The sequence below is a fragment of the Chenopodium quinoa genome, unplaced genomic scaffold (assembly GCF_001683475.1).
Source record: "Chenopodium quinoa cultivar QQ74 unplaced genomic scaffold, ASM168347v1, whole genome shotgun sequence".
In the NCBI taxonomy this organism is placed as follows: Eukaryota; Viridiplantae; Streptophyta; class Magnoliopsida; order Caryophyllales; family Amaranthaceae; genus Chenopodium; species Chenopodium quinoa.
In genome coordinates this window covers 640,358-659,404 of record NW_018742467.1, presented here as the reverse complement: position 1 = coordinate 659,404, position 19,047 = coordinate 640,358, and the positions used below count along the sequence as shown (strand labels likewise).

The window sequence follows — 19,047 nt, the reverse complement described above, 5'->3', positions numbered from 1 at the left end:
AAAATTAAAAAATGAGGGTAATGATGAAACAAATGCACAAGACAAGCTTCTCACCAAGATTTCATGCTTTCTTATTCTTTTTTTTTAAACCCTTTCCCCAATAAGTCTAGCATATGCACCCTTCATCCTCCTTGAATTTATGTCTTAGAGTTTGATTTTACCCTTCACTTTTTGAATAAAATGTGCATTTATTTCCTTACATATGATCATTGCATTGAAAAAAAAAAAAAAAAAAAAAAAAAAAACATGTCAAACTAAGCACAAGGTATACCAATGATTTTAGGCACCCCTTGTAGTCACATCATATCACCTTTCACCCTTCTAATTTACAATCCTTTCTTCATAAACCACTTTGAGCCTCGTCCAACGATAGACCTTTCAGTTTTCAACCTACATCTACCTAACCTTGGGATGGGATGGTGTGCAACTTATGCAATTTTCAATTTCATAAAAAGCTTGAGTGAATCAAAAGATCAAATAAATAAATAAGCAATAAAAAAATAATAAAAGTGTACAAAAGGGCAAGTGTTCCAATGTCTTTGATATGAAAATGTCTTCGACATGAACACGTCTCAAATTGCGTCTCTTATCGAGTGCTCGGTACCGTGCCTGAGAAACATGAATGCCAAGTCAGTGCTAGACCGCATGATCAGGATTGCCCACACTTATAAAAATAAAATAGATGTTAAAGCAAAAGAGAAAAGAGAGCTAAAAAAGAGTTAAAAGCCTCAAGCTTAAAAATATAAAGATTCAAAAGCAAGGTTGCACACCTTGGGGGCTTATCGAGGGTCTTGAGCCTTTATCCCCTTCTTCTATTACCTTTAGCCTAACCACGTTACAACCCTTAAAAAGACCTTTTTGAGGTATACATACACTTGTGCGAGGTACAGCTAGATCTACGTTCGGCCTTATTCCTAACGGATACGTAGTCAACCTCACATCGAGCTGCGGCCGTAGTAAAAATGCATTCACATTCACACATCATGATCATATCAAGGGATCCCCTATGCTTATCCCTATTCATTTAGATCTAGACTTGGGGGCTTGATCCTTACATCATTAGCTTACCTAGCCTAAAGAGTCACAATCATTTGACTTTTCTTGAAATAATATCTTTCCACACACTTAGCCCTTGCGGCCTAGCTTTAGTGTCACTATCACACACATCACAGATACATGACCAAATATACTTCCCTTAGGAACCCTTTGTCATGAAATCTTAACATAACGCTGAAGCATGCCTTGTCATGTCAAAATCGCTCAGCAATCATCATTGCATCACAAAGTATGAAGTACTTAACCTCCGCGCCTAATTTACCTAAATACTTTCATTATCGAGTCAACTAGGATAGTCTAAGATGTTACAATCCTTGTACTATGTGATACAACATTAACGGTTTAAGCTCATTCAACATGCACCATCAAACACTTTGATTCTTTTTCGCGTCTTTCTTTTTCGGGAGAAAGTCGGTATCCTCCACAAAAATGATGGAAATTTTTGTTTTTCTGCATTTCGATACATGTACATATCGAGTTTCATGATTCAACACTACGCACACACGAGTCACATCGAGTCGAGTCAACCTTGAGTCAGTCAATCACAGCGAGTCAAGTTTATACCTTGAGTCGTGTCAAGTCAATGAGTCAAGCAACACTAAACCTTATGTCAACCCTAAGATAAGTAAAGAGATTAGCAAAGTCCTATAGTCAAAGATATAAATGCAGGTACATCCCAGCAAGCAAGAACATTCCCGGATCTTTTTTTCAAAAAAAAAAAAAACCGCGAATACGCCGCATGAGATTCTTCCAAGATGAGAGGAGTTTGAGCAAAATTACATATATCACTAAATTAGAGATGAAGAGCTTTAATTTACAAAAGATTTGAGCGGATTTGGTTGAAAGGAAACGACCAAGCTCAAAGTTCGGAGCCAAACCAAGCATCCCAGTGGCAGCAAGAGCAGAATAGGGAAGACCCGACTCTAGCATCCAGCGTTTGACAACGGATTTCAGCGCCTTGGCACCAGAGGCATTGCAGCAGCGACAGAGCTCGAAGCCTCTCAGAATGGTTATTTTGATCTCATACAGCAATTTTGGGTTCCTTGGTACGCCAGTTAGCCCCTATAAGCAATTTGACGTGATTAAGTAGTTGGCTTGATTACAATTGCAATAAGTGATAGACTTGACGAAAGATCGTCTCACTTAGCTTAAAGCGCCTAAACATTGGCTCATCGCAGAGACACCGACATACTGGTTCATAAACAGCAGAGGCACCGACATAATGGTTCACAAGTAGAAAAAGCGCCGACGTACTGGCATAGCGGAAGGAAAGTTCAAGCAAGCTTTAAAGATCGACAAGCGTTGGTCTTCGGAAGTTTTCTTCGGAAAATTATCGCACCAAACATTCAAGTATCTTTCAATCTCTTTTGTTCAGAGACGCGTGGACATTTCTTTCAAGCTCTTTTGTTCAGAGACGCGTGGACATTTCTTTCAAGCTCTTTTGTTCAGAGACTCTTGGACATTTCTTTCAAGCTCTTTTGTTTAGAGACGCATGGACATTTCATTCAAAAGCTCTATTGTTCAGAGACGCGTGGACATATCATCAAAGCTCTTTGTTCAGAGACGCGTGGACATATCATTCAAAAGCTCTTTGTTCAGAGACGCGTGGACATATCATTCAAAAGCTCTTTGTTCAGAGACGCGTGGACATATTAAAAAGAAGCTCTTTGTTCAGAGGCGCGTGGACATATCAAAAAATCTCCATTGTTCAAATAAGAGTGAACATTAAAAAAGCAAGATTGCGTTCCATATATTATGGAAGGTTGTCACAACGACAAATGCAGCAACAAATCGGTTACTTTCAGAGACGTGTGCTCGAAGGTGAAAGATACGCGTTTCTTAACTCTCTTATCTGTTTTTACTAACTCTAGTTTGCAGGTATCGGCGTTACAAGAATGATTTAGGATCTCAGAGCGTTCTGAATCATTCTCCATCCCTATCGATACTTTGACTGCAAGTTTTTGTGTTTCTCCAAACTCAGTCAAAGTGGGGGGCTTCTGTAGACACCCATTTGTGTCTCCCCAAAATCAAACCCAGTGATGAGTACTTTTCATGTCATTTGATTATCGAACAAAGCAAAAGTGTGAAAAGTCTAGTGATGAGAATGTTTTTATTAAAATATCTCTTCTTTCTGTTTTTGAAAATATTTCTTTTCTTACCTTATTTATGAAAAACGTGCATTTCAGTTTAGTTTGGTCCATTATAAGGGTCCAATAATGGTGTAGTTGTATGGGGCTTGAAAAGAGCTTTCCAACGATATATTATAAGCCGAATTCCGATGAATAATGAGATAGTTATGGCCAAATTACTAAACTGGGCCCGGTTTGAGCCTTATATGCGGCCCAATAATCTAGAGGAGAGCCTAATATGGATTTATCATTTAAGATTGGTTTTAGTCTTCTAGATTCTTCTAGAAGGTTCTTTTCATTCCTAATTCAATTAGCATTGATAAATTGTCTTTTGTTGACTTTTTAGAGCTTTAATCAGAATAAAAGAGTGTTTTTAAGGAAAATACGATTTTACCCTCTGTACGGCCAAATTTTATCTGATTTTAGAAATCGCGTAAAAAATATGATCAGCGCCTAACGCCAGTCATTAGCTCCTGGCGCCTGGCGCTAATGTTCAGAGCGTGGCGCTAATTTCGTTTTTTCACGTCGAAACTCTGATTTGTTTTTCTATCTTTTTAACTGATTTTATCTATAAATAGCCTCCTAAAAACTCCATTTTGAATCATCTACAATCATCAATTCTCATCAATCCTTCTCAAGAATTAGCATCAATTCTCTAGTTTCTTATTCTCTCTAGCTTTTAAGAATTCTCTTCTCTCTCTAGCTTTCTCTACAAAATTCCTCACACACAAGATCAAGAAACACCTAGCCAAATTCGAAGTTGCCTTCGCCCTAGACGTGAAAGGTTTTAATTTCTGAGAGTTTTGGTCCCAAATCTCTCTTTCAATTATTTAATTTAATTGTTGTTTTATTATTTTCCTTGAAGTTACTAATGCGTGTATTTTGTTATTAGAAAGAAATACGAGGCATCCAAGTAAGTTCTTTAATTGATTTACTGATTTAATGATATAAAAATCATGCTTAGATTGTTATTTTGATTCCTAGTATCATGTTAGGATGTTTTATTGATTCCTAGTATCATGTTTAGGATGTTCCTAGTATCATGTTAGGATGCTTTCTTTAGTATGATATTTAGGGTGATTTGCTTATATCAATTATGATTTCTATGATGTTTCCTATTTTCTTTCCTAATATTCATGTTAGTATCATGTTAGGGTTAAAGCCATTTGTTATTAAAATCCCGATTTAAATCTTAGAATCTTACGATTTTACGATTCATGTATATCATACGATTCGATTTACGATTCTACCCGATTTTACATATTTTTATAAACTAGCGAAATCCTTACAAGTAAAAAACATGTTTATATAGGTTTTTATAAATAAATATTGTCAAGTATTGATTGCTTAATGGTTAAATAACTATTATCTATCAATAATTAGGTTTCAAACTCATAATTTCAATATCTTTAATTAAATTTATATTTAACGTCTTGATTATGCATGTCGGTAGAATCTTACGATTCTACGCTCGATTTTGCGATCCGATTCTGATAGCCCCTTCTGATTCAAAGTGGAATCTCAATTTTAATAACTTTGGTTAAAGCTTTGATTTTTATTGTTTAGTGACATGCTAGGGTTTGTTATTAATCTTGTTAGTATCATGCCTAGGATCTTGCTATTATGCTTTATTGTTAACATGATTATTATTATTATTATTATTATTATTATATTATTATTATTATTATTATTATTATTATTATTATTAATTTATGATTATTATTATGTTGCTTGATATTTATTTTTATTGCTTGATCACACCTTTTATGCATGTTTAAAGGGAATTTGTACTTGTAATCACGCTTAATAAGATAATTAATAATCTTGTTTAGGGTTAATTTGATTATAACTCAAGTGATCGCCAATTATAGTTTTATTTGTGCATTAATATTCAACCAACATAGATAAACAGGTTTAGGGTTAACCTATTGATTGTTTGTTAGTCAGAAAGCGCACATGAATACGAGCAGAATAAAGTAAAGGCCTATTATTAGGGCAGGTTCAATCTCTTTTAGGTTGGATTTGTACCTTCATCCCCGAACTACCAGTCATGGTTCCAGACCTATTGGAGTTAACGATATCCTGGATCGTTAAAGGGTGTAACCTTCACCTCGTGAACGGTTTACAAGTTCCTAAAACTAGGGAACGGTTTACAACAAATCTCACAAGATAAACGGTTTACAAGTTTCTATAAAAGTCGGCCTTCGTCACATGTATTTCGCATATCCAGACTTAAACAGACAATTGAGGGCTTGGGCTTGGTACATAGGCTTTCATATTTTAGAGGTTTTAATTTGAGTAACAAGGTCAGATTTATTAATATCGGATTGGATCAGGTCGAATCTTTTTCACATTTAAATCATGTAGTCATGCTATGTTATTGACTTATTGTTCCTATACGAGTATAAGTCAAAAACTAAATCGAATTTTTTTAAAATTTAGTCGGTCAGGTCAGTTTATGATACCTTTATTATACTTTGTAATTGAATTATTTCATTTTAAAAAAAAAGTAAGGAAGACTTTGATTAGACCTCAACTCTCACGATATTTTTTTGTCAATTATTTTCGGGCAATAGAGGGGAAAATCCTTACTTCCAAGTATCCTTGTTGGCATAGTTTTACAATTAGATCTTTAGATACGGGTTTTACATCAGTATGTCAGTCTACTAAAATTAAATGCAACAACAACTACATATCATAAAATACATAAAGTAACTCGGGATATGGCCCAGATCTTAAACTAGAAAATCTGAGGCCCCATGCATATTTGGGCTCTGTGCAGGCTGTACATGGTATGGACCTGCCATGTTTACTTGTTAGGGTTAATGTTAGTTTCACTGGTGATTTATGGGTTGATTGCTAAATTATTGGGCCCAGTATAAGCGTTCGGATCTATTTGTTTCAGTCCATATGTAATAAATTGATTTTGTTTGAGCTTAAATGTAAAAGACAACGTTTTTTTCTCAGGGTAATCAACTAATCAATATAGTATTGTACTGCTAAGATTGGTTTCTTAGTCTTCAATCATTGATAAGTGTAGGCGTAGATTTACCTACCGATCAATGTATAACACGTGTGAATGTGAATGGCATTTATTTACCTTTGTAAAAGAGACATGAATAAGGAACAAGTAGATGATCGCTTAGAAAGCTTTTAGTAAGATTTGTAAAACTATTTGCTAGAATGTTAGGATTACAAATTTTTGTATGGGCTGGTCATATGGTGCGTCAGGAGTTACTTATAGGGTGTTACTGGTTTTGTCAATGGTTATTTGTAGGTATTACTTGTATTTTGGGGTTAGTTGTATGGGTGTTACTGGTTTTGTCAAGAGTTATTTGTAGGTATTACTTGTATTTTGGGGTTAGTTGTATGGGTGTTACTGGTTTTGTCAAGGGTTACTTGTAGGTATTACTTGTATTTTGGGGTTAGTTGTATGGGTGTTCCTGGTTTTGTCAAGGGTTACTTGTAGGTATTACTTGTATTTTGGGGTTAGTTGTATGGGTGTTACTGGTTTTGATCAAGGGTTACTTGTAGGTATTACTTGTATTATGGGGTTACTTGTATGGGTGTTACTGGTTTTGATCAGGGGTTACTTGTAGGGTGTTTCTGGTTTTGTCAAGGGTTACTTGTATGCCTTACTTGTATTCTAGGGTTACTTCTATGGGTGCTACTGGTTTTGGTCAGGGTTACTTGTAAGGTGTTACTGGTTTGGTATGAGGTTTTGGTCTGGATTTATTTGAAAGAGTTACTCAGAGTACAAGTAACACCTACAAGTAACCCATACAAGTAGCCTCATAATACCAGTAACACCCTACAAGTAACCCTAGAATACAAGTAACTCATACAAGTAACCCTATAATACAAGTAACAACTGCCGCACCATGTGGCTTGCCGCACTGAAAAACCTAGGTGTTCTTTATTAATATTACAGATGTTATTTAGATATGAATAAATATGTAACATTGGATGTTCATTACAAAACAATTATACATTCCTTACAAAATAACTATAAGCTCTTTACAAAATAGTTTCATGTTCTTTTTGCATTTTTTTGCTGTACCAAGCAAGGTACAATATCTTAAAATTTTCACTTTTTTATAGTCATTTAAAGTTGGCCAATAGTTTCAAGCCATATTATAACATTTATAATCTATACTTTATTTTATATACTCCTTCCGTGTTTTTTAAAGTGTTACACATTTCATTTCCGGGCGTGTTTTTTTAATTGTTACACTTTCTTTTTTTTGGCAAAAAGCTACATTAAAAATATTATATCTCTCCTCTCATGGTCCCCACCCAAACCCACTACTATTTTTTTTTATTATATCTTTCTTTTCACATTCATTACTTTTCAATAAACTATTAACTCTACTATCTTTATTTTACAATTTTTTAATACTCCAACTACCCCACTTAACTTATATTTTATTTAAGTCAATTAAATTGCCTAAAACTATGTGCCGGTCAAACTGTAACACTTAAAAAACACGGAGGGAGTATATATATATGGCCAATTAGCCAAATTGGTATAAACTTAGCACCCTTGTGATATATTGGTATAAAATTATCGCCGGCGATAAATTGGTATAAAAGTTAGCAAGTTGTGACAGATTGGCATAAAAGTTAGTCACCGGTGACGTATTGGTATTAAAGTTACCATGTGATGACATATTGGTATAAAATTTTATTAGTGATGACATTTAACCCTCTTTCTTTTTAGAATAATAAGCGTATATTGTACAAAAGATAATTCTTATTTGTTGTAGCTTAAACTATTGTTTTCCTTTACCTTTTGTTTGATTTAAATATTTATTTTTTGAAACTATTAAAAGCCCCAAAAAAGTTAAAGAATAAAATAAAAAAAATAAAAAGAGAAAAAAAGAAAAATATAGAAAATATTTTAGATTATGCAGAAGAATTAATCAAGAAAAATTACAAGATCAAACTCTTTGATTAAATACTTTCAAGATTATATGGAGCTTTTTTTTTTTTTTTTTTTTTTCAGATATTCAATTTTATATAAATATATTTTCTCCCAACTTCATAAATATCACAACTTATTACATGACAATTTTCACTTTTGAGACACTAAATTATAAATTTTTTTCTTTCCATTCATTTTTTGAGATTTTTTTTGAACTCACGATTTTTTTTGTTATTATTTATCGATTATATTAAGTGAATGAGCATGAAGGAGAGAATTATTTATCATAAAATGAGAATTAACAATTTATATATATATAATATAAAAAAAAAAAAAAAAAAAAAAAAAAAAAAAAAAAAAAAAAAAAAAAAAATTTTTATATTATTTAGATGAAATCAATTTATTTTTTATTATTTTTTTTAGAATATTTGTTTGAGTTAGATTATTTTATTTTATTATCATTAAATAAGAATAATTATATATATATATATATATATTATATATATATATATATAAACAAACTCATTCAGCAAGAAAAGAAGGGTGAAATGTCGCAACTTGTTAATTTTTATACCAGTTTGTCGCAATTTATTAACTTTTATACTAATATGTCGCCGGTGACTAAATTTTATACCAATTTGTCACAAATTGCTAACATATATATATATATAGGACCAGGTTATAATGAGAACCTATTCTAGAATAGGAACTAGGAACAAATTTGGACCGTCAGATGTAGAAGAAGAGGCGCGTGATCTGACGGCCCATATTTGTTCAGACAAATTAATTACAAAATTCAATTCAGGCGCCTTTTCTCTCTCCTCTCTCTCTCTCTATCTCTTTCCGCAATTTTCTCACTCGTTCCGCAATTTTCTCTCTCTTAATCGCCATTTTCAACTACAAAAACCTTCGAAAACCGCCATAACCGTCAAATAAACTGCTCAATCTTGCTATAAAATTACAATTTCATGTTCTACTGTATACATTTTTCTATTTTGGAACAAAAAATTTTCGAAAATTGGCGAAAATTGACGAATATAAGGTATTTTATCACAACTTCGTAGTTCATACTATTTTGTTTATTTTTGTTGCTATTTTATACTTATATTTGTGTTTTTTGCTTGATTATGTTAGATTTGAAGTAGCAAAACTTGAATACGAGAAATTCAAAGTTCAAATTTAGTGTTTTTAGTTCGATTTCTTCATAATAAGGTATTATCGCAAATTAGTTCATTTTTGCTCAAATTATGATTAATTTACTTATAGTTTCTCTGCAAATTTGTTGTGATTTAGGTTAATATCGACATGCATGTGAAAATTATTCAAAGTTTTAATTATATTTGTGTGTTTTTTTTTTTTTTTTTGCTTGATTATGTAAGAATTGAAGTAGCAGAACTTGAATTGGAGAAATAATTTTAGGCTAAAATCGACATGGATGAGATAATTATTTAAAGTTTTACTGAAATTAATATTAGGTTTTTCATAAATTAGGTATAAAATTATAGTAAAGTGTTTTTGAAAAACTTTAGATCTGTTTATATTTATGAACTTAAGTAATTTTACTTAAACTCATACTAATTTAGAATAATTTTGGTTAATTTATGAGTAATATTTGAGTGCATTATTGTTGATATAGTACTTCTGTTCTACTATTTGAGTGTCAGAAATTTGCTAAAAGTAAATAAAAGATTATTAAAAGTAGATAGAAACTGACTAAAAGTAAATTAAAAGTAGTTGTTTGAGTTTCTATAGTTTTGAGTGCATAATTTTTTAAAAGTGAATAGAAATTTGTTAAAAGTAGATAGAAATTTGTTAAAAGTAGACAAAAATTGCCTAAAAGTAAATTTATTAATTGTTTCTGAATTACTATGAAATATGTAGATATTGTAGCTTGTGTATAAATCAATAAGTTAATGTGACTTTTATATAATGGCTTGTGTATAACATAACAAAAATGATGATAATCATTGCTCATTTCATTACCCTATACATTATTCTTGGTCATCTCATATTTGTTTTGAATTGTTCACATATTAAAATGGCTAAAACTACAAAGAAAAAACCTGCAACAAAACCAGATCCAGCAAAGGATATTGCTGGAGCAAAGAAGGTTGTTGCAAGTAAAAAAGTTACTGCAATCAAGAAATCTCCTGCAACCAAGAAATCTCCTGCGGCCAAGGTGACTCCTAAAGCCAAGAAAGTTCCTGCAAATACAAAGCAATCTCCAATTAAAGGTATATAGTATAAAGTAAATGGAGACTGTTATAAAGTAAATAGAAACACTTATAAAGTAAATCATTTATCTATATAAGTCTGTGTTAAAAATTTAAAGATGCATACTATTACATAATTGAATATAAAAAGTAAATCCTTAGTGTAGTAACGTAAATAAAAAAAGCTTATAGAGTAAATATATATGTTTTAAAAGATTTTTAATATGTCTATACTTATACACTGATTGTGCTAACTAAATTTAATAGGTGCTAAGCTTCAAAGGATTTCAAAAAAGCAAATATTGATAAAGAGAAGAATTAAGGAACTAGAAGCATCAAAAGGTTCATAAAAGTTTATATAATTAAATTCATTTGTTATGTATTATATTACACCAAGGTATTACACCAAGGTACTACATAAAAGTAAATGAAGATTGATATAAAGTAAGTACAAGTTGTTAAAGTAATAGAAACTCTTCTAAAGTACATGAAGATTGATATAAAGTAAGTACAAATTGTTATAAAGTAAATAGAAACTCTTCTAAAAATAAATGAAAGCTGTTTTAAAGTAAACTATTTAGAGTAAATCATTAAGTGTCTATGATGTTTATTGATAACTTTAATAAAGTTAACAAAAATGTTTATAAAGTAAATATAAATGTTTTCAAAGTTGGTTAACATGTTTAAACAAATTATAGGAACAAAGAAAAGGTTAAAATATGAAGTGAAAGATAGCAATTATGAACCAGAAGAAGATCAGAATGAGGATTCTGATGGTTCATCAGAAGAAGACAGAAAAAAGGGAAAAGCTCATTAAATAAAAAAATGAAGCTTGACAATTCTAAGCTTAATGTACATGAAGTTATTGATGTTAATGATGATGATGATGGTAATCTGGAAATCAAGAAAACACACTGCAGACCCAATGCAGATGTTGATTTAATTAACGATTTTAGTGAGCAGTAAAAAAAGATGTCATAAGTATTGGTTTTGTAGGACTGCTTGAACTAAAGTTAAGAAGAATTTCAACAAAGATGCTTCCATGGCTTTGTCACCATTTCAATGAAAGCAGCTGCATGTTCAAGATTGACATGTTGAAAGAATTTTCAGTGAGTTCCTACGATGTTGAAGATATATTCTTGCTTCCACATGTAACTAATAACAAGGTGAGTTTTCAGTTAAGGAAGCAACCTCTATCAAACTTGCTGATTCAAAAAGAATGGAAGAAAAAGCTAGGATCGCGGAATTCCAGAAGATGATGAGATAATTGTGAATAATTTGGAGAACAAATTAAAGAGTCTAAAGGAAGGAGGGGAGGATTTTAAAAGATTCTTTGTGATGTATGTTTGCAGCACATTCTTCGCCCCTGTTGCAAACAGATTGATTGATTACAAGATAATCAATTACGCATACAATGTAAAAGAAATACATAACCTAGATTGGTGTGGTTATGTGATGAATAACCTGTGCAAATCAGTGGGGAGCTTCAAGAACAAAAAAAAAGGAATCAAGATCGGGAATAAGTGGATGTATCCTTATTCTTCAACTTGTATACTTTCATCATCTAGCATTCAGAGGACAGCCTGAACCTACAACACTGCCATTGATCCAACATTGGTCAGATGAGAAGGTCAAAGAAAGAATTGCAAAAGAGGCAAATGCATCTATTGGTCAAGGAGAACTTCAAAAAGATGACTATCCAGTTTGTAGAAAAAAAGGAAAGAAAGCATTCTTGGGAGATGTAATTGAGAATGCTTATAGAAATTTTTACTGATAGGGAGAGAAGATTGGTGTCATTCTACCTACAAGAAGGTGTGATGACAGATAGTGAAATACATGAAGCTGCAAAAGATGTGAGTAAATTTTTTTTTAGTTACAATGATTTCTTTTATTTACTTTAAAATGAAATGTAGTTACTTTTATCTCATATTTGTTTACTTTTATTATATTGAATTGCTCTGCTCCTAGTGGTAATAATATATAGTAAATGATAAACATAAAGTAAATAATGTTGACTTAAAAGTAAACAAATTAACTTTAAAAGTTAATATTATTTGTGTTAAAAAATAATGTACTACTAAATTGTTGTTATTTATTTTGAAGGAAATTGAAGAAGAACGACATTTGTTGACTAGAGATTCACAAATCTTTGCAATGATACATGCTGAGCGTATAGCTACCTTAGGAGAAAAAATGAAAAGGCAACAAATGAATGTGTCTACATCTAATTCTCAACAGGTTTCTGAAACAAAGGCTGATGGAAGATCCTAGAATACAAAGGGCTATGGATGAAATAGTCAGGCTTTATAATGATCTAAGAAATGTATCTAGTGTGATTCTGTCAACATGGGAGGAGCAACATAAAACTGACACAGATCCTAAAACTTTTGAAGAAGATGCAGTTGATCCTAAAACTGTCCATTTGGATGTTGATGATGAAGATTTTGAAATAGAGGATCTGGATGATGGAAAAAAAGAGAACGATGACAAAAAAGAAGAGAATGAAAACAATAGGCAGGAGGAGGAAGAACAAGATGAGGAGGAAGAAGATGAGGAGGAGGAGGAGGAAGAAAAGGAGAAAAAAAGGAGGAGGAAGAAAAGGATAAAAAGAAGGAGCAGGAGGAAGAAGAAAAGGAGGAGGAACAAAAAGAAGATGATGACAAAAATGAAAAAGAGGAGGAAGAAAACCAGGGAGAGTAAGGAGAGAAAGATGCTGAAAACAAGGGTGTTGATAATCAGGAGGTTGATGCTGATAATCAGGGAGAGAAAGATGCTAAAAACAAGGGTGTTGATGCTGATATTAGTAAGGCAGTACACTCAGTTACTAAGAGTATCCTAAATCAACCAACACTTACAAAGGAAGGTAAGTTGTTAACTTTAGTAAATATTAATCAATCCATAGTCAATAGTGTATCATTATATTGAAATTATATCTGCTATTTTATTACAGTTGTTGTTGAAAAACAATTTCAGGCAGAAACATCCACAATTGAGTTTAAGGATATTCACAATGTGATAGTTTCAAAATTGTGGAGAGAAAGATGTTGACATTGATTTTGTTTCTAAGACAATGAAAGGAAACAAATCAAGAATGAATGAAATGCCAGAGCTTTTTCAAGTAGTGGCTGATTACTGCTTTGTGAAGTACAACCCATTCAAACAGTAAGTAATATATTATTTAATTTCAAACATATTACATCTACTTTAAGTTATATTTAGTTTACTTTAAATAATATTTTATTTACTATAAATATTTAATGTTGCACACTGAAGAGATTGGGAGATTTGAAAGTCTTCTCATGATAACAAGAGATGACACAACATCCCTAGCTCCAACAACCCTTGCTCAAATGATAAAATATAATATAGTTCAATGTCGGTCATTTCTAATGAATGATTCTCGATTGAAAGAATATCCTTCATAGAATAAAAAAAAAAACTGTTAAGCTCAATCATAATTAAATATGTATTATCTCATAAAGTAATATTTTGTATGTTCTCATTAATACATAGAGACCTCTAGAGCTGTCTCTCAGGTCACAGGATGCTTCCCAGCCAACAGATAAAAAAACAGAGGTGAAGTCTCCTTAAGTACACTCACATGAATTAAATCAGGCATGGTACGATTGGATGTGCCTATGTGATGCAAAGGAGAAAATTAAGACAACTCAGTTGGTATGTCTTATTATTCATGTTTATTAAACTACATTGATGGAATTATGATTTTGAATTTGTAAACTAATAACTGTAATTTTAATGACAGATTTTTGTTCCAATCTGTATGAGTAACCACTATAGTTTGATAGTGGTTAACTTTATGAATCAAACCATTCAGTACTTGGATAACAGGGAGTATGATGACAGGCACAAGCCTTTCTACAGAATTCTTGGATCTATTGTGGTAAGATTTTTTTTGGTTTATAAAAAGTAAATTGTTAAAGTAAATAAAAGTACTATTAAAATAAATGAAAATGTATTAAAAGTATAGATTATAATGACAGTTAAAAATAAGATAAAATATAAAGTAAAAGATAATCTGATTAAAGTAAATAATATTTTTATTAAAGTAAAAGAATATCTATTAAAGGTACACATTTTATTACCTATAAAAATATAATATAAAATATAAAGTAAAAGATGTTCTAATTAAAGTAAATCATATGTTTATTAAAGTAAATCATATAAATTAAAGATGTTCTAATTTATACTATAAATTTGTTTTACTTATATATTGCTTTACAATTGTTAAAGGTGGAGGAAATGTCAAACTTTCTGAAGAGAATTAATCATGAAAAGGCTGATGAAATTCTTGAATATGAGTTTGATGAAGTTAACTTCAAGTGGAAGACACCAAGATATACTCTTGATTGTGGTGTTTTTGCAATGATCCATATGCTGTGTTTTTCTAGAGAGACTTTTGATTCTGACCTTGATTTAGCAAATAGGAGAAAGGTGTATCGTGCAGAAATATGTGATGCTTTTGCTTTGGCAAACATAAACACTAAAAGAAAACAACTTCTGAGAAAAATTTCAAGGTTCAGTGTAGTTAGAAAACTAGAGAAGGAGAAAGGTGTAGAAGATATGATTTATGTTTCTGATTTCTTGAAGAAACACAAGGAAGTAATGGATAACATGAGTTCGCAATGTTACCAAGTGATCGACTACTTAGCAATCAATGATGGTGAAAACTTTCCAAACAAGAGCTATGTTTTAGACTTCCTAAAGAACAAATAATCATATTGCATTATATATAATATTGTTTGACATAAGTTTAACTTTAACTTTAACTCTACATTACAGCGAAGTAGTTAGCTAGTTTATAGATTCATCTGAAATAGTAAGGCAATATTGTAACACTTTGCTCAATGAATGGAAAGTTTCAAGTAATGTGATCACTGCTTGGTCAGAATAACATTGAAATGGAAAAAGATAGGTCTGAAAATGACTTGATCAGATACTTTTTTGGATTTGACTTCATGGTAAGTTTTTCAAATTCACTTTTATAGTTTAGAATTCTGCATCAAATACATATTAGAAATAATAATTGGATTTTTTCTTTGGAAGGATGCTTTAACAATGTGTTTGAAAGCTCATAGAAAAAAGGGAGTAACAAGTCTGCAAAAACTATGGATTGATTGGAACACTTCACAATCATTGGACTTGGATGCAGCTCAATGTGTAAGACAGAATTAATATTAAAGTAGAACAGTATATGTTAAAAGTAATTAAAAACAGGTTTAAAGTAAATATGTTTAAAACAAATCTTATGTAGGTGTGTATATACCTCTAATGTTAGAAGATCATTATTTCTTGTTGTGATAAACTTCAAAGATGAAACAATTGATCATCTAGACAGCACTTTGTACGAGACAAATGAAGAATATGAGCCTGTACAGAGTTTTATCTTAGAAACGGTAAAGAATCAATGGATTAAAAAATTATTTTTAAATTCTTTTTTCAATATCTTTTATTATACTAATATTCATTTCATTCAGGTGATACAAGTACAGAAGTTGTTTAAAAAAAAAGGAAGCATCCACAGGCAAATGATATGCTGACCTACAAGCTGAGAATAATTGAACTTCCATTCCATAAAGAAAGAGAAGATAATTTCTCAGCAAGCTATCTACTATTGCATATGAAGGTTTATGATGGTGAAAATGGCATAGGATTAGGAACAATAACATAGGTAAGTTACCATACTTATTTTTGAAGTCGTTACACTCTAGAACTAATCTATAATTAGAGTATAATTTATTTATAATTTATTTTTTTTACAGGAATTTGCAAGACTGAATCACCATCATATAAGATTAGTGCTTGACCTACTTCTCAATGAAAGAAATCAAATGAAACAGAAGATGCTAACAAATGTTGAAGATTGGGAAGAAAAGAAAGAATCAGAACAAATGTAAATGAGATCAATAGAGTTGAATATATCATAGATATTTAGAGTACTTGAAACTTGTGTAGTATTAATGCAAAACTTTTATTAAGTAGTGGTTGAAGATAAGTTACTGGTGCAGCATCAAGTTCTGCAACTTGTATAGCAATTTGGTAGTTCTAGTATAATATTAGTGTAGACACCTAAAAATGTCTCCTCAAAATCAAACTCGATGATGAATGATCTTTCACCGCCACTATTGGTCGGGTTCAGTATTTAATCCCGAGAGTGCTTAAAAAAATCGTATTCAATTTTTGATAGTCCATGGATCAGTCTTGATTTTTGGTCAAAACATAGTTTTAATTTCAGCCCAAACTTATTTTACTATTTTATTATTTAATTTTGGCCCAAACCTTTTTTATATTTTATTGTTTTATTATTTATTTTGGCCCAAACGTTTTTATTTATTTTAGCTCAAATAATAATAAAATCAGAAAATGGCCCGAAATTGTCAATCGACACTTAAAATGCTGAACAAAATTAAGGTTAAAAATGAATTTAGACGGAAAAGCGGACTGAAAACTCCAGCGTCACAGCAACAGTCCACCGTGTCAAGGGAAACTTCCCGTCTGACGGTGGGATTCCCCGTGGCACGGGACACCTGCCGTGACATGGGGGTTTCCGTGTCCTTTCTGCATAAACCCTTAACGCGTTTTCTCTCCCGTTCAGCATATATTTCCTGCGTCACACAAAAGTACACCGTGATACGGGAATGTTTCCCGTCTGACGGTGGAAATTCCCGTGTCACGGTACACAGTGCCGTGTCACGGGATACTTTTTTAGGGTTTTTATCATTTTATGGTTCCGTGTGGTTCCCTTAGTACATTTTTTCTATAAATACCCCCTCATTTCTGATGTACGGGGCATAAATTAATTCTTTATTTTCTATCTTCTATGCTCTAGCCTAAACACTAGCCTACTCTTATTCTTTCGAAATTCCTTCTTCAAGCACTCCTAGGAGTTCATACTTTACTCGTGAATTTGTCCTTAAGCCAAGGCAAGAAAGGTAGAACTATTTGAGGGTTTGGCCCCAAATTAACTTTACTTAATTTAATTTAATTTAATTATTGTTTTATTATTATTTCTTTGAAGTTACTAACTCGTTTATTATTTTGTAGTTGCAAACAAACAGAATCAAAGTAAGAATTATGTTCCTTTTATTTCTATTATTTTTCTAACGATTTTGTATTGTTAGAATTATTGTTAAATTGCTTCCAATATTGATGTTATTCTATTATTTATTGATCACCATATTTCATGTTAAGGGGAATATGTAATTGAAAATCACACCTAATAAGATAATTTGGACAACCGGTTTAGGTTCCTTTTTAATCTTGTTGTTAAATCAAGTGATCATTAATATTTTAGAATTATATGTTGCATTAATATTCAACCAATTTAGCTTAATAATAGTTTGGAGCAAATTGAATATTTTGTTTGTATGCCTTTGAGATCGCAGGAATCACTTTTCACTATAAGAATCGAGTAGATGCCAATACGGGCGAATGTGACTCCATGACTCACTTCGTACCATCATCCCCGAACCTCCTTTTGTGGTTCCGAACCATATGGAGTTAGTAATCTCATGGATTATGAATGGGATGTAACCTTTACGGGTCAATCGTTGTTGCCTTCGTTGTCCCTTATTCGTGGTTGCCTTAAATGATCCGTGAACGGTTTACAAGTTCCTTAAAAAAACTTGTTGGCGGCTCCCTACTTTCCTTGTCCCTAATCGTATATGTCAATTCCCACTTCCTATGAGTGCCAAGCATATTCACAACATGCTTTTACGTAGGCGCACTTCGAACGACGCCTACAATTTGGAGACTCCACTAGGGAGGATTCTTGGTTATTTATCGATTTAAGTGATTGTGTACGAAGGAAAACAGGGCACCAGTTAGATTTTCTGACTGCCGTGCCACGGCAGAATCTGCCGTGTCACAGTGCTCTCTACCGTGTCACGGTAGTCCTAAAATTAGTCCGGTGGCTTGTTTTCTCTTCTCACAGTCAACTTCCTTCGATTTTTCTGAAAAAATGTATGTGTTCTACATGCGTCTTAGCCCCAGGGGATTTAAGCTCTATCAACCCAAAAACGCTCATGGAAATAAGGGTTCATCCGAGTTATTAAATCCACCCAAACCATGGAGTCGAGTTTGATTTCATCACGAACTCGCGGAGCTTCCCGTTGGCATACACCCTCAAGGGAGGCTGCCTTGCTAACGCGTCCAAACTCTTAACCATGGTACCCTATTGACACCAAATAAACCTGACCATAGTCGAACATAGAACTTGATCTTAGGTTGTGAACTATTCTTTGAATCATTGTGCCTACGTGTTTTATGTTTGGTCGTTTTGATCCTAACCTTAACGATCTTTCTTTGTCTATGGTGGATTATTTTATAACTGACGATTGCCAATGGACCGTACTCATTTAGTAATTAGTGCAAAGAAAAAAAAAAAGGGTTTGCCGCGCCACGGGAAGATCTATCGTGTCACGGCAAATTTCCACCGTGGCACGGTGGACCTGCAAATAAAACAAAAAAAGGGAGTTTTCCGCGCCACGGGAAAATCTACCGTGTCACGGCAAATTTCCACCGTGCCACGGTGGATTTCCAGCACCCAAAAAAAAAAAGGGTTTGCCGCGCCACGGGAAGATCTACCGTTTCACGGCAAATATCCACCGTGGCACGGTGGACCTGCAAAAAAAAAAAAAAAATCTCGTGCCACGTCAGCATCCACCGTGGCACGGGAAAGTTCACCGTGTCACGGCAATTTCCACCG

General features: G+C 32.5%; 1 protein-coding gene across 1 annotated transcript; it reads left to right on the top strand.

Annotated features, from left to right (window-relative positions):
• Positions 1-10,147: 10,147 nt before the first annotated feature.
• On the top strand, positions 10,148-11,139 carry LOC110719022 (histone H1-like). Its single transcript, XM_021897936.1, has 3 exons — positions 10,148-10,343; positions 10,590-10,664; positions 11,021-11,139. Exons 1-3 carry the CDS (start codon positions 10,148-10,150, stop codon positions 11,137-11,139), a joined length of 390 nt encoding a protein of 129 aa, XP_021753628.1.
• Positions 11,140-19,047: the final 7,908 nt, after the last annotated feature.